Source organism: Mycosarcoma maydis, chromosome 2 (genome assembly GCF_000328475.2).
Source record: "Mycosarcoma maydis chromosome 2, whole genome shotgun sequence".
Lineage (NCBI taxonomy): Eukaryota > Fungi > Basidiomycota > Ustilaginomycetes > Ustilaginales > Mycosarcoma > Mycosarcoma maydis.
In genome coordinates this window covers 1,497,524-1,513,945 of record NC_026479.1, presented here as the reverse complement: position 1 = coordinate 1,513,945, position 16,422 = coordinate 1,497,524, and the positions used below count along the sequence as shown (strand labels likewise).

Here is a 16,422-nt window from a genome sequence, read left to right as displayed (position 1 = left end):
GGTGTGGTGAGGCTTTGCGACTCGTGATTGCTTGCCGATTATGCGGGCGCGTGAATTGCGGCTCACCACCCACTTGTTGCACCTCCCGACGCCCTCTCCAGGCTATTTCGGGGATCGTGATCGTGAATCAGACCCCCCATACTTGGGCTCCTCCTCCTCTGTATCTGACAGATCATCAGGAAATCTTACCCTCACGTACTCATTCCTCCTGAACCTTCCTTTGACCTGATCGAAACATCTGAAATACTCTCCTATACCTCGCAGTTGCAGCATCTTGTGCATCGACATTCCCAGCGTTCTCCCTTCCTCGACCACATGTTCATCTGCACTGTGCCTCCTTGTTGACTCGTTGGGTGGTAAACCGTAGATCCAAATTGGGCCGTGGATAAGTTCAACATTGACATCAGCCACGTAGCGAAGCGTCCCATCTGCGACTTGCGAGTGGTAAAACGGTTGATGTCTACCTCCGCGCCCCATCATGGTGGACGTTCGAGGAGCAGGCAAGCGGTCGACGCCCATATTGACGATCCAATCTTCGGGTGCAATGCAACAGGGGTCCCAGCAGAGGATGCTGCCTGCATAGCGATACGTGCGGTGTCGAAAAATGGTGCCGACTCGGTGGGCGAGTTGTTTCGATTGCTCTGCACTTGGCATCCCAATGGTGAGCTTGGGGTTTCTCTGCTCCTGTCTGCGCACCCTACGATCGACTCGCGGCACCTTGGCGTCCTGCGACCACACAGCTTTCATCATCCGACTCAAAACAGTCCTCGTATTCGGGCTAGTCAGAATCCCTCGGTTGGTCAGCGCCGAAATTCTCAGCCGACGAAGTGAAGATTCATCTTCCTCGTCGCTCGAATCACTACCTTCCTTACTTTCCCCACCATCACCTTCACTACTGGTTCCAACATCCGCTTCGCCTAAGCCCAAAAAGTCCCTTTCGATCACGTCCACGTCCAACATGAAGTAATGCTGCAGGGACCCGGCGATCCAGTCGACCTCGCTTGCGCTCATGGATCTCTTCAGCCGTAGAAATGCGTTGACGGCGGCGTACTTGGCTGCCTGCTGTTCGTGTGGCGACCAGTGATCGGAGCGCCGATGCAGGTGCATGCGCGTGAGTGTCCAATCGTTGTCCGCAGCTCGAGCATCCATCCAAGCCCGAAATTGTTGCGATGGCGTTTGTGATGGTAAGACCCAGCTTTCCGGTTGGGAGGAAAGGGTGCGCATCGATTCAGTACGCCAGGTTCTCGCAACATGCCATAAGGTTTCGTCTTCTTCTATGGCCGGCGCTACACCGTCCAAGGCTGACGCGATCTGATCCGCGATTGCTCCGTGTTGAACAGGATCCGTACGCCCGTGATACAAACTCAAGAAAGTGTGGTCCACCCTTTTCAGCTCGCGCCACTGCTGCTCCAACCTCGCACTCCTCCTGTCTAACTCAATATTCCTCAAAGCATTTCTCGCCTGCCCGACAGGGTGCTGGTTCCTCGGTGCTGTGCGAGCCCTCTGTAGGCTGGAAAGAATATTGTCAGCTGCTCTCAGGACCATCTTTATAGGATCAGCGGGACGCCAGAAATCGGCCGAATTCGGGATACCCATCGCATGAATCCATTCGACCAGATCATGGTGATCCAAAACAGGAGGCCGTTGCTGCAACCACGAATGCCGACGCGCGAAGCGATCTACCGCTGTCGGTTCGTGCGCATCGTATGCTACAGTGGTGTATTCGCACACGTCAAGCCAGAACATCTCTTCGGACGCAGCGCAAGCCGTCACTGCTGACGTCGGCAGTGGTGCTTCTGGGTCCAGTGAAACCAAGGCCAAGACGCGCATGGGGTAGTTGCATAGCGATGTAACTAGACCGAGACGATTGGCGACGCCGCAAAATATCAACGTGAGACTTAGGGGGAGCGTCTCGCGGTTCGTAGTGAAGCAATGGTGGAGGAAATGATTGTCGAGGTCCGAAAAGAGATCCTCCCGGGCTCCTCGAAAGCCGTGATCTGCCAGGAAGTCGCAGATGGCTGTGGCTTTTCCTTTAGCCACTTCCAGAACAGACAATCCTGTGAAGCTGTTTTCGGGGAATCGTTGCTGAAGGTATAGATCGCAAGCTGCAGCAAGAATGTCTAGCTGGTTCTCGACGTAGGTCGCTTCGCCCCCACGAAACATGGTAAGAAGGGATATAGCCCATTCTGTCTGCTTTGAAGGAAAGACTTTTGCCGACCTCGTTGAACCGAGGTGAGGAGACCAACTTTCGGGATTGGGATTGGGATTGATATTGGTATTGGTATTGGGATCCGGGAGAGCGAGGTCGCTGAGCCTCTGCATAGCTTCGCGTCTTTGCAAGTGCTCGAGCATCTCCCTGGCATGATGTAAGATGACCAAATGGTGGGTCTCCGAACGAAGGGTTGTAGGCAAGTGCGCTCGGTAGGCGCTTAAGCGGTAGCCATCGGCATTGTACACCAGTGGGTCATTCTTGTTGAGCTGCTTACCGTTACCTTGGGTTGTCGCCGCCGAGAAAGCCTTGTCAGGGAAGCCACTGCTACTCCACGACGGACCGCTCTGCTGAGCCTCGACCACAGCAGCGAGCACGTCCTTGGCATCATTACCAAACTTTCGTGCCAACGCGACGACGGGAGGAATGTAACAGTGCGTTGCTACTACCTGTTCGTATAGTGTATCCAAGACCTCTTGATCAATGCGAATGCGTTCCAGGAAAAGACGATAGAAGTCAAGCTTTAAAGGAGGCGCAGAATCACCGACGGGTCCATTGTTGGGCTGGAAGTTGCGAAAAGGAGACAGAGACGTGCTTGCTGTCGTCAAACTCTGTTCGGCTGCAGCCTGTGTCGCATGCTTAGCAAGTCTTTGAAGCTGACGATGTTTCCTCCATGCGTCTGTTCCTCGAGCTGCTTCACGCTTCGAATCGCCGGTAGACCATCGTAGAAGGTATGGCAGCTCCCATAGAGCTGGCGTGGTGGCGATTCTGTAGAACGTAGTGTTGCATTGTAGGACAGATCTTAAGGAGAGCGGATCGAGATACGAGAAGATGAGGTAGACCACTTCGTCCGGTAACATAGCAGTCATGGTGCAATCCTGACTGGACCTGGTCGCGACCGTTGCCAAGCAAAATAGACATAGAACGCTTGAGCTCTGTATGGTGGCTATAGCGACTACAGCCTTGATGACAGGTTGCTGTTGTCGAGTATGAAGGACTAGAAGCGCTAAGATAGAAGATGATGGGTCAACACTTTCGGGACTGTACCACACCCACCATGACCTCCCCATGCTCAGACCTGACGCGGTTCTGCAGCTCTCAGTCACAATCGTGAATCGTGAATCGAGCTTCTCCACATGGACAAATCTAACATCCTGTTGTCGGCCGGCAAATCGTGAATCGTGAATCGTGAATCGTGAATTCGTGGTTCATGCTTCGTGATTCATGTGATTTCAGGGTTGCGTAATGTTTCGTGGTTTGCTGGACCCTGGCGAACAACTTTTTTTCCTCTTTTTTTTTAGGTCTTCCTCGTTGATTTTTCAAGAAAAGGGAGAAAATTCTCAAGGGACGAGTAAGCACGAGTCGTAAGTGCTTCTAGAGAAACTTTCGAAATGAAGATTTCCAATCTGGACAGCAACTTTTCGTCTCTGTACTCCATCATTCCAGACCATCCACGCAACATCCTCATAGTCGGCCCTTGACACGGCTTAAAACTCGCCTGAGAGCTCACTGATATTCCTGACTCGATACAGGAGCCACATCAGCCATCATGTCGACCTGGGCAGCAATGGCGGCTGCCGGTGCTAAAGCATCAGTTTCCACTCCAAAACAGGAAACCACCACTGCCGACCAAGCAGTGGAATCGCCCAACGCAGCTGCATCTACTTCAGCATCGGTGGATGGCGATGATGTCTCTTCCAAAGCAGGTGTGAGAACTAAAAAACCACGCATCGACACGCTCATCCTCGACGCAGGTGCGCTCATTATGCGAGCGCCGCTCGACGGTCTCGCCTCGGAATACTACATCCCACCTCGCGTCATCGAAGAGATCAAGCATGCTTCTGCTCGCGAGTATCTCGAATCGCTCCGACTCCGACCGGATTTCCAGCTTCACGTTGTACAGCCAGGTCCCGCCAGCATGGTTGCAGCCACCGAATTTGCAAAAAAGACAGGTGACATTGGGGTGCTGTCAACGCAGGATTTGGAGGTGATTGCGCTGACGTACGAGAGGGAGGTGCATAGACACGGTACTAAGCGCATTCGTACCTGTCCGGATGGCAAGAGAGGAGAAACATCATCTTACAGCTCTGCTGCTGCTACAAAGCCAGCTGGAGAGAGCGCTGAACGCGTTCAGGCTTCTACTTCTTCGGCGCCCGCGATTGCCGCTGACCAGAAGTCAGCTCGTCAAGCTGCGATTGACAAGAAACGACAGCAAAAGGCAGAAGCAAAACAGAAGAAGCTCGAAGAGGAGGCTGCGGCACAAGGTCTCACTGCCGATCAGCTCGTAGCACAACGCATCAAGGAGAACCGCGAGAAGAAGGCAGCAAAGAAACAGGCTAAGGAGACAGCAACAGAGAAAGAAGCACAGCCGACCATCGCAGCGGCGGAAGAAGAGGGTACAGCACAGAGCGATTTGCAAGAACAGCAATCTTCAGCACAGGTCGAGCCAGGTCCTGAGCAAGGCTGGGTGGAAGTAGAGTATACAGACGAAGAATCAGACGAAGAGGGCGATGGTGCCTGGATCACGCCAGACAACGTGCAAAAGGCCAAGAACCTGAGCATGGGATTTGTCTCTGACAACCGCATGCCAGGTTGGAAGTATTCCGAGCAAATCAAGGATCACGTCCCTGAACCCGCCGAGTTGCTTGCACCGGAAGAGCCGCTCGAAGAGGGTTGGTCACGCGTCGAATCGGGTAGCAAATCCAACAGCAAATCTCATAGCAAACACCGCGTATCGCGCGACTACAATGATCCATCGATTCAGTCGCGACCTTCGCTCTCGTGGGATGCGATGGGCAACACGTCCAAAGGCGGCCACATGACTGTTGCGTGCATCACGGGCGATTTTGCTGTGCAAAACGTGCTGCTGCAGATGGGATTGTCTCTGGTCGGTGTTCACGGCTCGCGCGTTCGAGCAGTCAAGTCGTTCGTCCTGCGCTGCCATGCCTGCATGAAGGTGTGCAAGGACATGGAAAAGAAGTTTTGCCCCGTTTGCGGTAATGCTACACTCACCAAAGTCGCCGTCACCGTCGATGACACTGCCAAGGGCGGTTTCCAGCTTCACCTCAAGAAAAATTACCGCTTCAACCTGCGCGGTACCAAGTATTCGATCCCCGCGCCAAAGCCTGGTTCTGCCTCGGGAGGCAAGACTGGTGGTTCGGGTTTGATCCTTCGTGAAGACCAGTTGGAATGGCAGCGCGCTCTGGCCAAGGAGGCTAGCAGGAAGCGCAAGGAGGAGAGAGCGTTGGAAAGGGCTATGCGGGCGGGCAAGGACTCGCTCTCGGTTAGGTACGAAGAGGCGTGGGATTACGGTGACATCTTCTTGGGCAGTCAGTTTGCTTCCAGGGACAAGAGCAATCTACCCGTCATCGGGCACGGCAGAAAGAACCCAAATGCCAATCGCCGTACGCGCAAGTAGAAGCAGACCTTCTTTATTCGTCGCCTAATACGCACTGCACAGAGTATTCATTGTTTTCGCGATTGTCCTGAGCACGAGCATCAAGAAAGCAAGCTCAAATAGGTGTGAAAGGTGGATTTGCGGTTGTGATTGCAGGAGGTAGCCAAGCTGAAATGCGGAGCCCAGTGACTTTCTTACTATGCGATGGAGCTGAGTCGGCTCTTGCGTTTGGGTCGAGTCTTAGTCCTCTCTGTCAGTGTTGTGCTCGCAGTCACCTCCCTCAGCGACTGCGGCGGCAACTCCGAAGTTGCAGCCCAGGGAGATGAATAACCCGCCTCCAACTTGGGCAATGCTGACTCGTGGCTGACCTGACTTGGAGGCGGAGTAGGATAGCCCAACTCTTGCCCTTGTCCCCACAAGTCTTCTGGACTCTCCACCTTTCCTTGTGCATTATCAGCCTTCTGAATAAGCTTGTAATTGGCAAACGATCGCAGATCCGCCGTGAACAACACGCTATGTGCCCATCCTGCATAGTCACCCCAAAGATCACGGAAATAATCGGCGATCTCCTCGTACTTTTTGGTACGAAGTCGATACCATTTCTCTGCAAATTGAAAAACGTGTCGATCTACCGGTATCGAAGACGCTTGGTCCAATGACATGAGCAGGATGCAGTCGGCTACTTTAGGCCCAATACCAGGAAATTGGATGAGCTGGTCGCGAGCTTCACGGTATGAAAGTGTGCGCAGGTGTTGCAGGTAAGATCGAACTGAATCGAATTGATGTTGTTCCACTTTTTCAGTCAACAGAGGTTTGACTGCAGAATGATTGCTGCAAGCTTGGGCTGTAGATCGGCTTCGGCGCGCACGCTTCTGCACCGGTTCTGAGTTTGGTTCTATCAAGGCATCATCTGGAGCTGAATTGGGCGGACTTGGCTGTTGGCCCGTCGAAAAGATGTCCTCTTCAGCTTTGATACCATATAGCCAATGTGTCTGGTCCAAGTGTTCCGCCGTCTTTTGTGGGCGCGGTGTTGTCTTTTGGCCGCCATGCGTTGCATACAGCATCTGTGCCGTCCTAGCGAGATATTTTGCTCGATACCCAAACCCGAGCTCTCGCAGTTTTTCTTCCACTCCTGGCTTTGCCAAAGCTTCCGCAGGTGGGAATGGGTGAAATGCGATCTTGACTTGTCCCTGCTCGACATGGTTTTGTTTGCTCGCATCTCCATCGGCTTCGGTCTTGATCGACTCTAAAGCCCGAACGGACGCCGGTGGAGGGGGATACGAATACTCGAGCAGCACCGGTGAGAAATGCGTACATAAGTTCTGCACCATCTGTCCAATCCTTGCGATGTTGTTGTTTGAGCTACACACAAATGCGCAGAGGCATTCCCACGGATCCTGCCTAAGCATGCGTAGGCCAGAGAACCTTGTTGCAAAGCGTGCAAACACTGAATCCTTTTCCGCCCACTCTGCATACAAGGATTCGAGCGGCACGTCGAGGCTCAGGTAGTCAGTCAGCCAGCGAGTCGTCTCTCTGCTGATCTCCAAGTCCCGTTCGATGTTGGTTGAGCAAGAACTTGCAGCTGGAAGCAACGTTTTGTGGTACAGAAACCCACGATGTTCATCTTGACGTAGAAGTACTACCCGATCGGCAAGACAGAGCGACCATTCGATTTGCTCGTCGTATTCTGGACCAATGCTACCGCTCCGAGGTTCCCAGACCTTGTTGCATCGCCACCGAAACGCTTGTCCGCACTTGTTAGATACTGTCAGTGGCAGCAGGATTTGCGATGTGGCTGCTCGCAGCGCTGAATAGCCGGGTGGTGGTCGTGGGCCGAAGAAGTCTTCGTTTTGCGGATCGTCTTGTGTCAGGGTGTCGCGCTTTGGAAGTTTGTCAGTGGTTGCCATCTTGGTATACCGCCGTCGGGGCGGTGGCGGGCGGAATGTTGTTGCGAGGCTCGACCCGCGAGCGCTGCCTTTTGTTGTGAGAATCGAAGGGGAAAAGCAGCCTTGAAGGCAAGGCGGAAAGATGGGTCGGCGGACGAATGACAGACTAAAGCTTTGCATGTGTAGGGACTAAATGAAGACACGATGAGTTCCAGCCGCTACCACCGCTAACGGAAGAGTATCGTTCGTGGTTGTAGGTGCGGGGTTTGAGTTGAGTTGCATAGCCGCCGATTCTCGCTGCAGCGTGAGTCCAAAACAAGTCGTGAGTTGACTGAACTCATCACGACTGTGGCGAATTTGTGTAGAGCGAGAAGAAGTGCCGAATCGTCAAGATCGGGCTTGGGACGGAATCGTGAAAACGAGCAATCTGAACTACTTGGAACGTGGAGTTTTATTTCGCTGTTAGCCCGTTACTTGGAACGACACTTTCGAGGCGATCAGTCGAAGAACACAATCCAAATCCGATTGGTCATCTAGACACCCTTTTGGTATAGCGGTTAAGCTTCAAGTCGATCCAGATTCCCGATTCACGATTCACGATTCTTGATTTTGACAGATCTTGGATCGCACGCTCCACAAGATTCACGATCCACGATTCGTGATTCATGACTGTGGCTTCTTCACCTCGTCGACTCGCACACCATCCAGCTTGACCTTGGACCTTCGTTACTTACCACAAAAAGTGATCGCGGTGCTCTCTTATATATATCGGGTGCTTTAGGCCTTCCTGCAGGCTTGAGGATGAGGTTCACGCTCGACTCGGCGTCGGACATCTCGGCAGACGAGCAGCCTTCGCCAACGGTCGTCCGAACCTCACTTCCGCACCAAGCACTTGCTCGTATCACATCACAAGCGGCGAAACCACACAACTTTTCAGCATCACCCACGTCGTCATCGCAGAAGCCTGCAAGGAAGGGTATTCTGCGGCACACTTCCTCTCACAATTCTACTACGTCCAATTCACAGCGTCGACAACGCTTCAGGGACGACAACTATGACGAGGACGCGCACAGCACATTGAACGCCCACCAGGATCAAACAGAATTGACACCGCACAGTCACACTTATGATGTGCCCATATCATCCACGCTCCCGCATCGGGCTCGAAGGCGTAGTGTCACGCCCTCTTTTGAGCTAGTCGGCATGCCTTCTCCATCAGCTTCGTCTTCACGACTCACGCCTAACAGTCCTGGGCCATCCTCTCTGAAATCATCAGGCAGACCGAGCTCAACGGCATCTAGATCACTGCCACCATGGATGAGACCATCGAACCGATTACATCGCAGTCAGCCGTACGAGTTTCCAGATTCGTCGGAAGATGAAAATACGGCACTCTCGTCTTCTGAAGATGATGACAGTATCTCTGACGCTGACGAGGACAATTCAGACGATTTATCTTCGCCTCAGACATCACCGTACGACCAAGAACGAAGGACCGACAGTGAAGAAGAGGCATGGCCTGACGACTCGTCTTCGCATAGACATTATACCAGCAGCAGACCAGAAGCATCGCGTCAGCGAGGCAACACATCAACAGCCAAGCTCGCTTCCATCGCTAGCGATGACTGGGAAGAATGGAATCGTAATGCGGCCCAACTCGCCTGGTATCGGGCGCGCACCCTCAAGAGGGACACCACAACCGCCGATGCCGGCTCGCTCGCTCGCTCCAAATCAAAGCCAGTAGCAACGCCTACTGTGGATAATGACGTTGAAGAGGTTCAAGCTCTGCTCTCCAGCCTCAACATGCGTCGCACACAAGAAGAGGCTGAAGTCAAGAAGGCGTTTGAAGCACGTAATAAAGATCTTTGGTCAGGTATCGACGCGTGTATTCTCGCGGCCGAAACGGAAGCACGCAAAGTCGCTGCAGCGGAAGCAGCGCGACTCGAAGCGGTTCGCAAGTCGCAAGAAGAAGCAGAGCGCAAAGCGGCTCAGGCGCGCCAAGCCGAGCTCGAGCAGATCGAAGCAGAGAAGAAAGCGGCTCAAGCCGACGCCGAGCGACGGAAAAAGGAACAAGAAGCTGAAGCGGACAAGCAGAAGCTGGAAGCAGCTGAGCAGGAGAAGGTTCGCGCCATGGGAGGCACTGGTGACGACATTCGCAAAGCCGCTTTGACAGAGTACGACGAATGGATGACCAAGATCCGCCACATCAAGACCAACCTTTTACCAACGATCTCGTCAAACCCGGATTTACGAAAGCAGTGCTTTGCAGCCAAACGTCAAATCACGCCCAAGATTGGGCAACTGACCAACTCGCGCCAAGAGATCACACGCATCACTCAAGCCATCGCTTCTGTCCTCGATGCTGCCAAGCAAGCGGCTGCATCGGGCACTGGCGATGTCTACACATGGATCCTCAACCACCTCTCGAAATGTTTGATCCGACAAGCGGAACAAGAGGTGGCTGCCAAGCAAGATACTGCCTATCCCTTAGCCCGTGTGGTGGTATGGCTGCTGCTGTTGGGTCATGTAGAGTTGGGCGATGTTTTGATGGCACGTCTCTGCAAAAAGTGTCCGTGGGTCGTACCTGTTTGGCCTGGTAGGGGAAAGGATATGGACGAAGCAAGCTATCGAAAAGTAATGGGTTACAAGTCGGCCGACGAAACGACAGAAAATTATTCCAACAGGATGAACGGGATCACCGCTTTTTTCTTTGCAATCCTTCAAACCGTGCCTACTGTTCCCACCAACACGACGAACCTCGACGTAGAAAGCATCCCGTCTCACTTACGCTCAACAACGCTTTGGAGGTGGGCAGTTCGTGCTATCGCGCCTTGCTCCTCCAACGTTGCCTTCTTGGACCATCCAATGTGCCCAAACATCTGGTCGGTATTTGTCGAGATCGCCGGAGACCGCGCGCTCAATGTGTACGGAAAGCAAATGCGCAAAATCTTTGCGCTGTTGCTGAAAGATGGCGTACAGGGCAAACGAGCAGGTTGGTGGAAACATGCAGATGACAAACCGTACGTGAAGGCTGCCACGGTGAGACTCGAGTTGCTACTGATGGATTGGAGCACTTCGGCCGGTCAGATGATTGTGAAGGGCGCCACCAAGGGTGTGGAGATGGAGCCGTAGTTGCCGCTATGACAATTCATCTTTCGCTTGATTACCATGCTGTATCTTTCTCACAGCCGCGAACAACGGTTTATGTCGGCATCGTGTTGTCATGTGGTTGGGCAAAGAGTTGAGAATGCAATGCAGTGCACGCGTAAGTGGACGACCAGCTGAAGAAACACGAGTGTGACGAAGATGAGAAAGCTACCACGTACGTCTGCCGGTGGTTCGCACGGCTTCCACAACGAGCAACACAGAAACGGGACTGTCCGTGAGTCGGTAAGTTGCCATGTATCACGATGGGTTGCAAACAATGTGGGACAAGAGCTGACGTGCGTTCCTTGGTGTTTGTGTAGCACAGCGCTGTCGGCGTCACTTTTGTCCTCGCCACATGCTGATCCATGTCTGTTGTCAAGTAGCGTCTGCTATCTTTGACAGGCTGGTCTATTCCCAAAATGGGATATATATCGATCCTCACTGACCAACTGACCTCGCTCCAACATGGCATTCTCAATATCGGCCTCTTGCTCCATTTCAAAGTGATTCCGAGATTAATGTTTGCATTGCCCTATATCTATGTTAGCCTCCTTGCCATCTCGGCTAATTTCTGGCTTGGCACCGTTGCTGCACAGCAATGGCTGCCCAATGGTCCTACCGAGTATTCTGCTCGGTGTGCTCTAGGCACCGAACTCTCAGGGGAATACATCTGTTTCACCTATTACAACGACATCAGAAGCGCTGCTTCCGGTGGTGTCTATCAAGGATACGCTAATGCGTCTGGTACTGGTGAGTTAGCAATTCTTGCATCTCTTCTCGATTTGCTACCTCGAGCATATTCCTGAGTCGTACTTCTTTTGCGTCTCAAACAGGCTTTGCCTTAGTCCCGAACGGCAACGGCGTTGATGAAAGCTCGCAGCTAGACACCGCTGATCGTCGGATCGCCATTACCTGGGGAGGCGATAGTAGCGCACACGTTACCATTCAGAAAGCCGATGGTGGTGGATGGTCGGTTCATACTGATATGGACGTTCAGAATCCGGATCATAGCTACATATTTGTTCTCTAGAGAAGCATGAGGTGAGCAACCCGGTCTCAACCGTGACAGCGGTGGTGGTTCAATCAATCAAGCGCAATCGTGAATTGATCACGACGTGTGTCGATATGCGAGCAAGGAGATGGAATTGCACGAGCCATAATCGAGAGACTGAGCAAGAGCGAGAAATTCATCATTCGTAAATACGAAAATCGTGGATGAGAACGGTCAACATACACGGTAGTCACGAGTTTGCGATTGCGTATCTAGGATCGCTACCTGAACGAATACGTCAAGTGCGTTCAAATTAGGCAGAGACGATGTAGTCCGGGATAGTGAAGGTGTCGCCCTTGCAGTAAGTCTGCTGGAATAGGTTACTTCCGTCACCTCCGCGCTTCTGGATCACCACCCATCCGCACATGGGATCTTTGACGCCAGGTGTCAGAACTTGGCCGAAGGTTACGGTGATGTCATACTTGTTCGTGGATAGGCGCGTGGTGAGGCCATCAAAGTCCAACAGAACAAAGTCTGTCAAGGATGAAAATTCAAAACGGGATGCAAAAGGCATCTATATCAGTATCACTAAGTTACGAATTGGGCGCTCTGAAGCAAGAAGAACGGGAGGAGCTGCTTTCGCAGACGTTGCTGTCTTTCATACTCACCTTTTCCGTTCGGAGCTAGATAGCCTTCGTAGTGGGACTCCTTGATCAGGAGCTTAAGGAAAGAGGGCGAACTACTTACGCACAGGTGGTGCGTATCGAACTTGGATCCACCAGGTTGGCAGTAGTCTGCCCAGCTATTGCCGGGCGAAACCTTCAAAAAATTGCCAGCAACAGTGCTTGCCGATGCCAAGCCAAAGATCGCAACCAGAAAAGGCGTGGTGAACTTCATCGTGTGTTGAATTTCCAAGCAAGATTGAAAGTAAAGTCGAGGTGGACAGACTTTGTTTGTAGTGAACAGAGGGAGAGCGAAAAGCTGTACGATGAGCATTTATGTAGAAATCCTGGACCTCTGGTCGGGGCAGCTTGCAATTGAGTGTAATAAACCAGCCTCTGTGGCAGTGCAGTGTGTACGTCGGAAGTCAACAGCTTAGTGTAGCCACTGGTGGGACAGCGATACGTGGGACGCCAGCTCCTGAAAGCCAAATGCTTCAACAATGAGGCTCGTCCATCTCGGAAGAAATAAAGTGAGGTACCGTGCGTAACCAAGGACGAAACGAGCGCCTTTAATGTTCACGTTGTGGGTCTGTTCTGCCATACGTTTCAAGACAAAGTATCACTGACTCATTAGCCGTTGAAGCTCAAGACGCCGGGACGTGTTGGAAAGCGCTCGATTTAGTGAGTCGCCAGTAAGGCGCTGTACTCCCGAAGTGCAAACGAGGTATGTCCGTTGTTAATCCGAGAAGGAAACTCGGACCCCCAGTAGGCGGTGTGGTGGTTCATTAGGTTGCTAGACTAGGAGAGACTGTGATGCCGGCGGCGTATATTCTCAGATTACGTCACGGACCGTGTGATTGACCGGAAATGATCCCATCCCTCCTTTGGTGAAGCTGAAAGGAGACCAGTAGCTCCTCCTACTCTTATGCAAGGTGGTATCAACTCTTTGGTACGCTAACCTTCAAACAAACCTTTGCTGTTCAGGTTTCCACATTCGCAGAAAAGCAGCAGGATTGTATTGATAGAGCTCCGAAACACGAGCAATACAAAGTTTGGTTCGATGAAGACATTCACTTTGGAATCGCAGGAACATGGAGCCAGTAACTGGTTCCGTTGCAGAACGTGGTTGTATCGATCAGTCGACCACTGCTGAGCGCGACGCTTCCATCAGCACATCGCTGCGATTCATCGCTCCCTGGGACGTCGAATTTAGTTCTGATGGTAAAATCATCGAGTAGCAGCAGAGCAGCCTCATCACGACCAGCGTAGATTACGAAGCCTGCGAATCGGAAGTATGTACGAACGGCATGCATGTTGTCAGCTTGAGATCACCGTCACTCAAAGAAAGGCGACAGGCCTGAACTTACTCTTGCCATCTGCAGACAGCATCCCCTCAAAGTTGGAGCCGGCTTTCGGCTTCGAGACATCGACGTCTGTCGTAAAGCAGACCCTGCTGCTCGAACTTAAATCTGAGCAATAATAGCCAACAGTCCAGTTAGGAGGCTGCTCGGGGTTCCATCCTGCGCTGGTTTGATGGATAGATGCCAAAGCCCCGATAAAGAGAATCAGGTAAGTGCGTCGGTCCATCTTGAAATGGGAATGGGTGGTCTGAGTAAAGACGAATCACTCAGTACAGAGGAGAAATGTGCGCAGAAGTGTTGCGGAAGCAACTAAACCAAGCCAGCTTAAAATCATGTCTGACCAGTCCATAGCGAGTTGGGCGAGGAAGACATGCGCTCAGTCTTCCCAGTTGCTAAGCTTTGTTGGGGTGGGCAACAGATGAACGGTCAAATTGTCGTTTCCAGTAATTGTTGTTTTCGACTCATAACTTTGACGAGCAAGAGTCACCATTGTTACAGAGAAGAGTAGATAAGTTTGCATGTTCAACTTGTTTTTGAATGAACAGGCTCGAGGGGCAGAACAAAGATTGTGTGGTGGATAGGAAGGGCCAGGACATCAGTTCCCTTCTTGGAGAGCCATCAGGGTTCTTAGTTCCTAGGTCCTACAGAGGTGGGATTAGCTGCAACTTAATATTTAGACCAACGAAGAGTCCCGATTGAGACCAACGAGACTGGCAAACGCCCTCTAAAAGTTAATTTCACTCCAGTTGAACCGGCCTATCTTGCTGGAGCGGCGCTCTAGACGAACGTTGGTCAGACCGCTCGAGATCCTGTCGATGACTGTGGTATTAGTAGCACAGCAATGCAGCAATGAAGTAACGCAGCAAAGAACGTTCACGCAACGCGGCCCTACCGCTTGATGCATTTCGGTGGCGTCGAATCCCACATGTTGCACTGGCAATTCTGCCTTCTGAAACCTCTAGCAATGGATTTGACGACTGTCTTAGTCCGTGGAAGGAGTCGCAGAGTTCCAGCAACCGAATCCAGGAGAACATCGTCGTCTCCCTAGTCTGTAATTTGGCCTCTCGAACGACGCCGATGGAACTATTTGTCGCTCGCCATCTCCAAGCGAGAACGGGCGAGTCCAAAGGACTGGTGCAGTTGTCTGCTCTCCCACTTGGAGAAAAAAGAGGTCATCACCCTGTCAAACGATAACCATTCTCTTCCCTCTAACAAGCCACAAGAAGCTCAGCCTCTGCCAACAAGTGCTCAACACGATGAAAGCTCACATCTCCTTCCTGCTTGCCATGGTTGCTTCCGTCAGCGTCGTCAAAGCTGGTTGGGATACGCCTTCCCCTCGTTTCAGCTGGAATGCACTGTGTGGATCACACGCCCATTCGAGCATCAAACACATCTGCTTTGACTCTCTCTTTGATGTCAGAGGCATCACCATTAATACTGACTTCCACGGCTCCTACTCAAGTGACAACAAAAGTGAGTCGTGATCTACATTTCACTCGAGGCCATCTTCCTACGATACGGTTTGGCCAAGGTTGCATACTGACATCTCAACCTTAACGATCTCTGACAGAATTTGTCATGTACCGAGCCGCAAAAGAGAGCTCCGCTTTCTACTCGACCACGAATTTTATCATCAACATTGGGTGGGACGTTACCGGAACAGGCCAGGACCAATGCATCGCTTATGATGTTCAGGATGTTTCGGGTAATGACCTCAAGAACGGCTTGTACTGCCCCGGTCAGGCAGCTATCTCCCTTCCCTGAACGGAAGTGATGAGCCTGATGCCAGTGTACTTGTGTTTCTACCAGTCTTGCCCTGTTCCCTTCTATGCATCTCTTTCTCAGTCTAACTGAATATCAACCTTCTGAAATGCCTTTCAGGTCTACTCGATCCTTTCGTGAATGAGAAACCAGAGACAATAGCGACAGACTATGCCGGTTCATGAGCTATGAAATGTGGGCCTGACGCAAGGCATATGTTCTGCTTGAACGGATCTTGTAATGAGATACGTCTCTTCTACAATCCTGCGTCCCTCATCCCTTGTTATGAGGAACAACGTTCAGATATCAAGGCTGCGACTCGATGTATTTCTAGTGTGACTCTACAAAGTGAAGATTTTCCGTTCAGAACCGGCACAATACGTTCCCTCCATGAATGGCGCCAGAGCTGGCTCTTGACCCTCCTTTGTTCTTCCCCTAGAAACTCTGATTGGGGCTCTAACGGAAACGTTTGCACACTTGAGAAAGGCTGAAAAGCGAACAGAGAACCAGAAGCCGCTAGCGAAGAACTCAACCTTGCTGTTCTGTCGCGCCTCTGGAGCGGTTACGACGAAATCTGTTTAACGCCACAAATAGTTGCATGGCATCAATACCTGTGCCCCCAATCCAATCGTGTTTTAGGAAGAGAGCTTTACTGACCTTGTCCTGAAGCAGACGCATAGCCCAGATGGTCCTCCGAGGAAGAATGGACAGCCGAGGTGATATCGTCATGGATCGTGAAACAAGCATGCGCGAGCAAATCAGCCGATTTTGATACCGAGCTCGAGCAGTACCGGCTCCATTCTGCCTGCCCATAGGCAGACTTATCGAAAATCCCGCTATCTAAAGCTGCCGTAACGACCTTTGTGGTGACAAGAAGTCCTAAGAAAGAAGCCAGAAGATTTTGGGATAGCATGGCTTGATGAGAGCTGGTGGTTGAAAGATGGACAAAGCAACGAATGATGCCACAGTTGAATGAAGGATTATGTGCAAGCTCAATGCCACCGCGTT

The 16,422-nt window shown here is 51.9% G+C and overlaps 9 protein-coding genes across 9 annotated transcripts; 4 read left to right on the top strand and 5 right to left on the bottom strand.

Annotated features, from left to right (window-relative positions):
* Positions 1-102: 102 nt before the first annotated feature.
* Positions 103-3,078, bottom strand: UMAG_01306 (uncharacterized protein; the record flags this gene model as incomplete). Its single annotated transcript, XM_011388917.1, has 1 exon — positions 103-3,078. The coding sequence occupies one exon, from the start codon at positions 3,076-3,078 to the stop codon at positions 103-105; it is 2,976 nt and encodes a 991-aa protein (XP_011387219.1).
* A 680-nt stretch (positions 3,079-3,758) lies between these two features.
* On the top strand, positions 3,759-5,627 carry UMAG_01305 (rRNA-binding endoribonuclease; the record flags this gene model as incomplete). Its single annotated transcript, XM_011388916.1, has 1 exon — positions 3,759-5,627. One exon carries the CDS (start codon positions 3,759-3,761, stop codon positions 5,625-5,627), a length of 1,869 nt encoding a protein of 622 aa, XP_011387218.1.
* Positions 5,628-5,803: 176 nt separating this feature from the next.
* Positions 5,804-7,513, bottom strand: UMAG_01304 (8-oxoguanine glycosylase OGG1; the record flags this gene model as incomplete). The annotated part of the gene is made up of 1 exon (XM_011388915.1): positions 5,804-7,513. The coding sequence occupies one exon, from the start codon at positions 7,511-7,513 to the stop codon at positions 5,804-5,806; it is 1,710 nt and encodes a 569-aa protein (XP_011387217.1).
* A 780-nt stretch (positions 7,514-8,293) lies between these two features.
* UMAG_10234 (uncharacterized protein) lies at positions 8,294-10,624 on the top strand (the record flags this gene model as incomplete). Its single annotated transcript, XM_011389018.1, has 1 exon — positions 8,294-10,624. One exon carries the CDS (start codon positions 8,294-8,296, stop codon positions 10,622-10,624), a length of 2,331 nt encoding a protein of 776 aa, XP_011387320.1.
* Positions 10,625-11,058: 434 nt separating this feature from the next.
* On the top strand, positions 11,059-11,669 carry UMAG_10233 (uncharacterized protein; the record flags this gene model as incomplete). The annotated part of the gene is made up of 2 exons (XM_011389017.1): positions 11,059-11,389; positions 11,473-11,669. 2 exons carry the CDS (start codon positions 11,059-11,061, stop codon positions 11,667-11,669), a joined length of 528 nt encoding a protein of 175 aa, XP_011387319.1.
* A 274-nt stretch (positions 11,670-11,943) lies between these two features.
* Positions 11,944-12,527, bottom strand: UMAG_01302 (uncharacterized protein; the record flags this gene model as incomplete). The annotated part of the gene is made up of 2 exons (XM_011388914.1): positions 11,944-12,164; positions 12,299-12,527. 2 exons carry the CDS (start codon positions 12,525-12,527, stop codon positions 11,944-11,946), a joined length of 450 nt encoding a protein of 149 aa, XP_011387216.1.
* An 835-nt stretch (positions 12,528-13,362) lies between these two features.
* On the bottom strand, positions 13,363-13,879 carry UMAG_01301 (uncharacterized protein; the record flags this gene model as incomplete). The annotated part of the gene is made up of 2 exons (XM_011388913.1): positions 13,363-13,571; positions 13,660-13,879. 2 exons carry the CDS (start codon positions 13,877-13,879, stop codon positions 13,363-13,365), a joined length of 429 nt encoding a protein of 142 aa, XP_011387215.1.
* Positions 13,880-14,909: 1,030 nt separating this feature from the next.
* On the top strand, positions 14,910-15,417 carry UMAG_01300 (uncharacterized protein; the record flags this gene model as incomplete). The annotated part of the gene is made up of 2 exons (XM_011388912.1): positions 14,910-15,126; positions 15,224-15,417. The coding sequence occupies 2 exons, from the start codon at positions 14,910-14,912 to the stop codon at positions 15,415-15,417; spliced, it is 411 nt and encodes a 136-aa protein (XP_011387214.1).
* Positions 15,418-15,755: 338 nt separating this feature from the next.
* UMAG_01299 (uncharacterized protein) lies at positions 15,756-16,327 on the bottom strand (the record flags this gene model as incomplete). The annotated part of the gene is made up of 2 exons (XM_011388911.1): positions 15,756-15,988; positions 16,072-16,327. 2 exons carry the CDS (start codon positions 16,325-16,327, stop codon positions 15,756-15,758), a joined length of 489 nt encoding a protein of 162 aa, XP_011387213.1.
* Between the last annotated feature and the right edge of the window lie 95 nt (positions 16,328-16,422).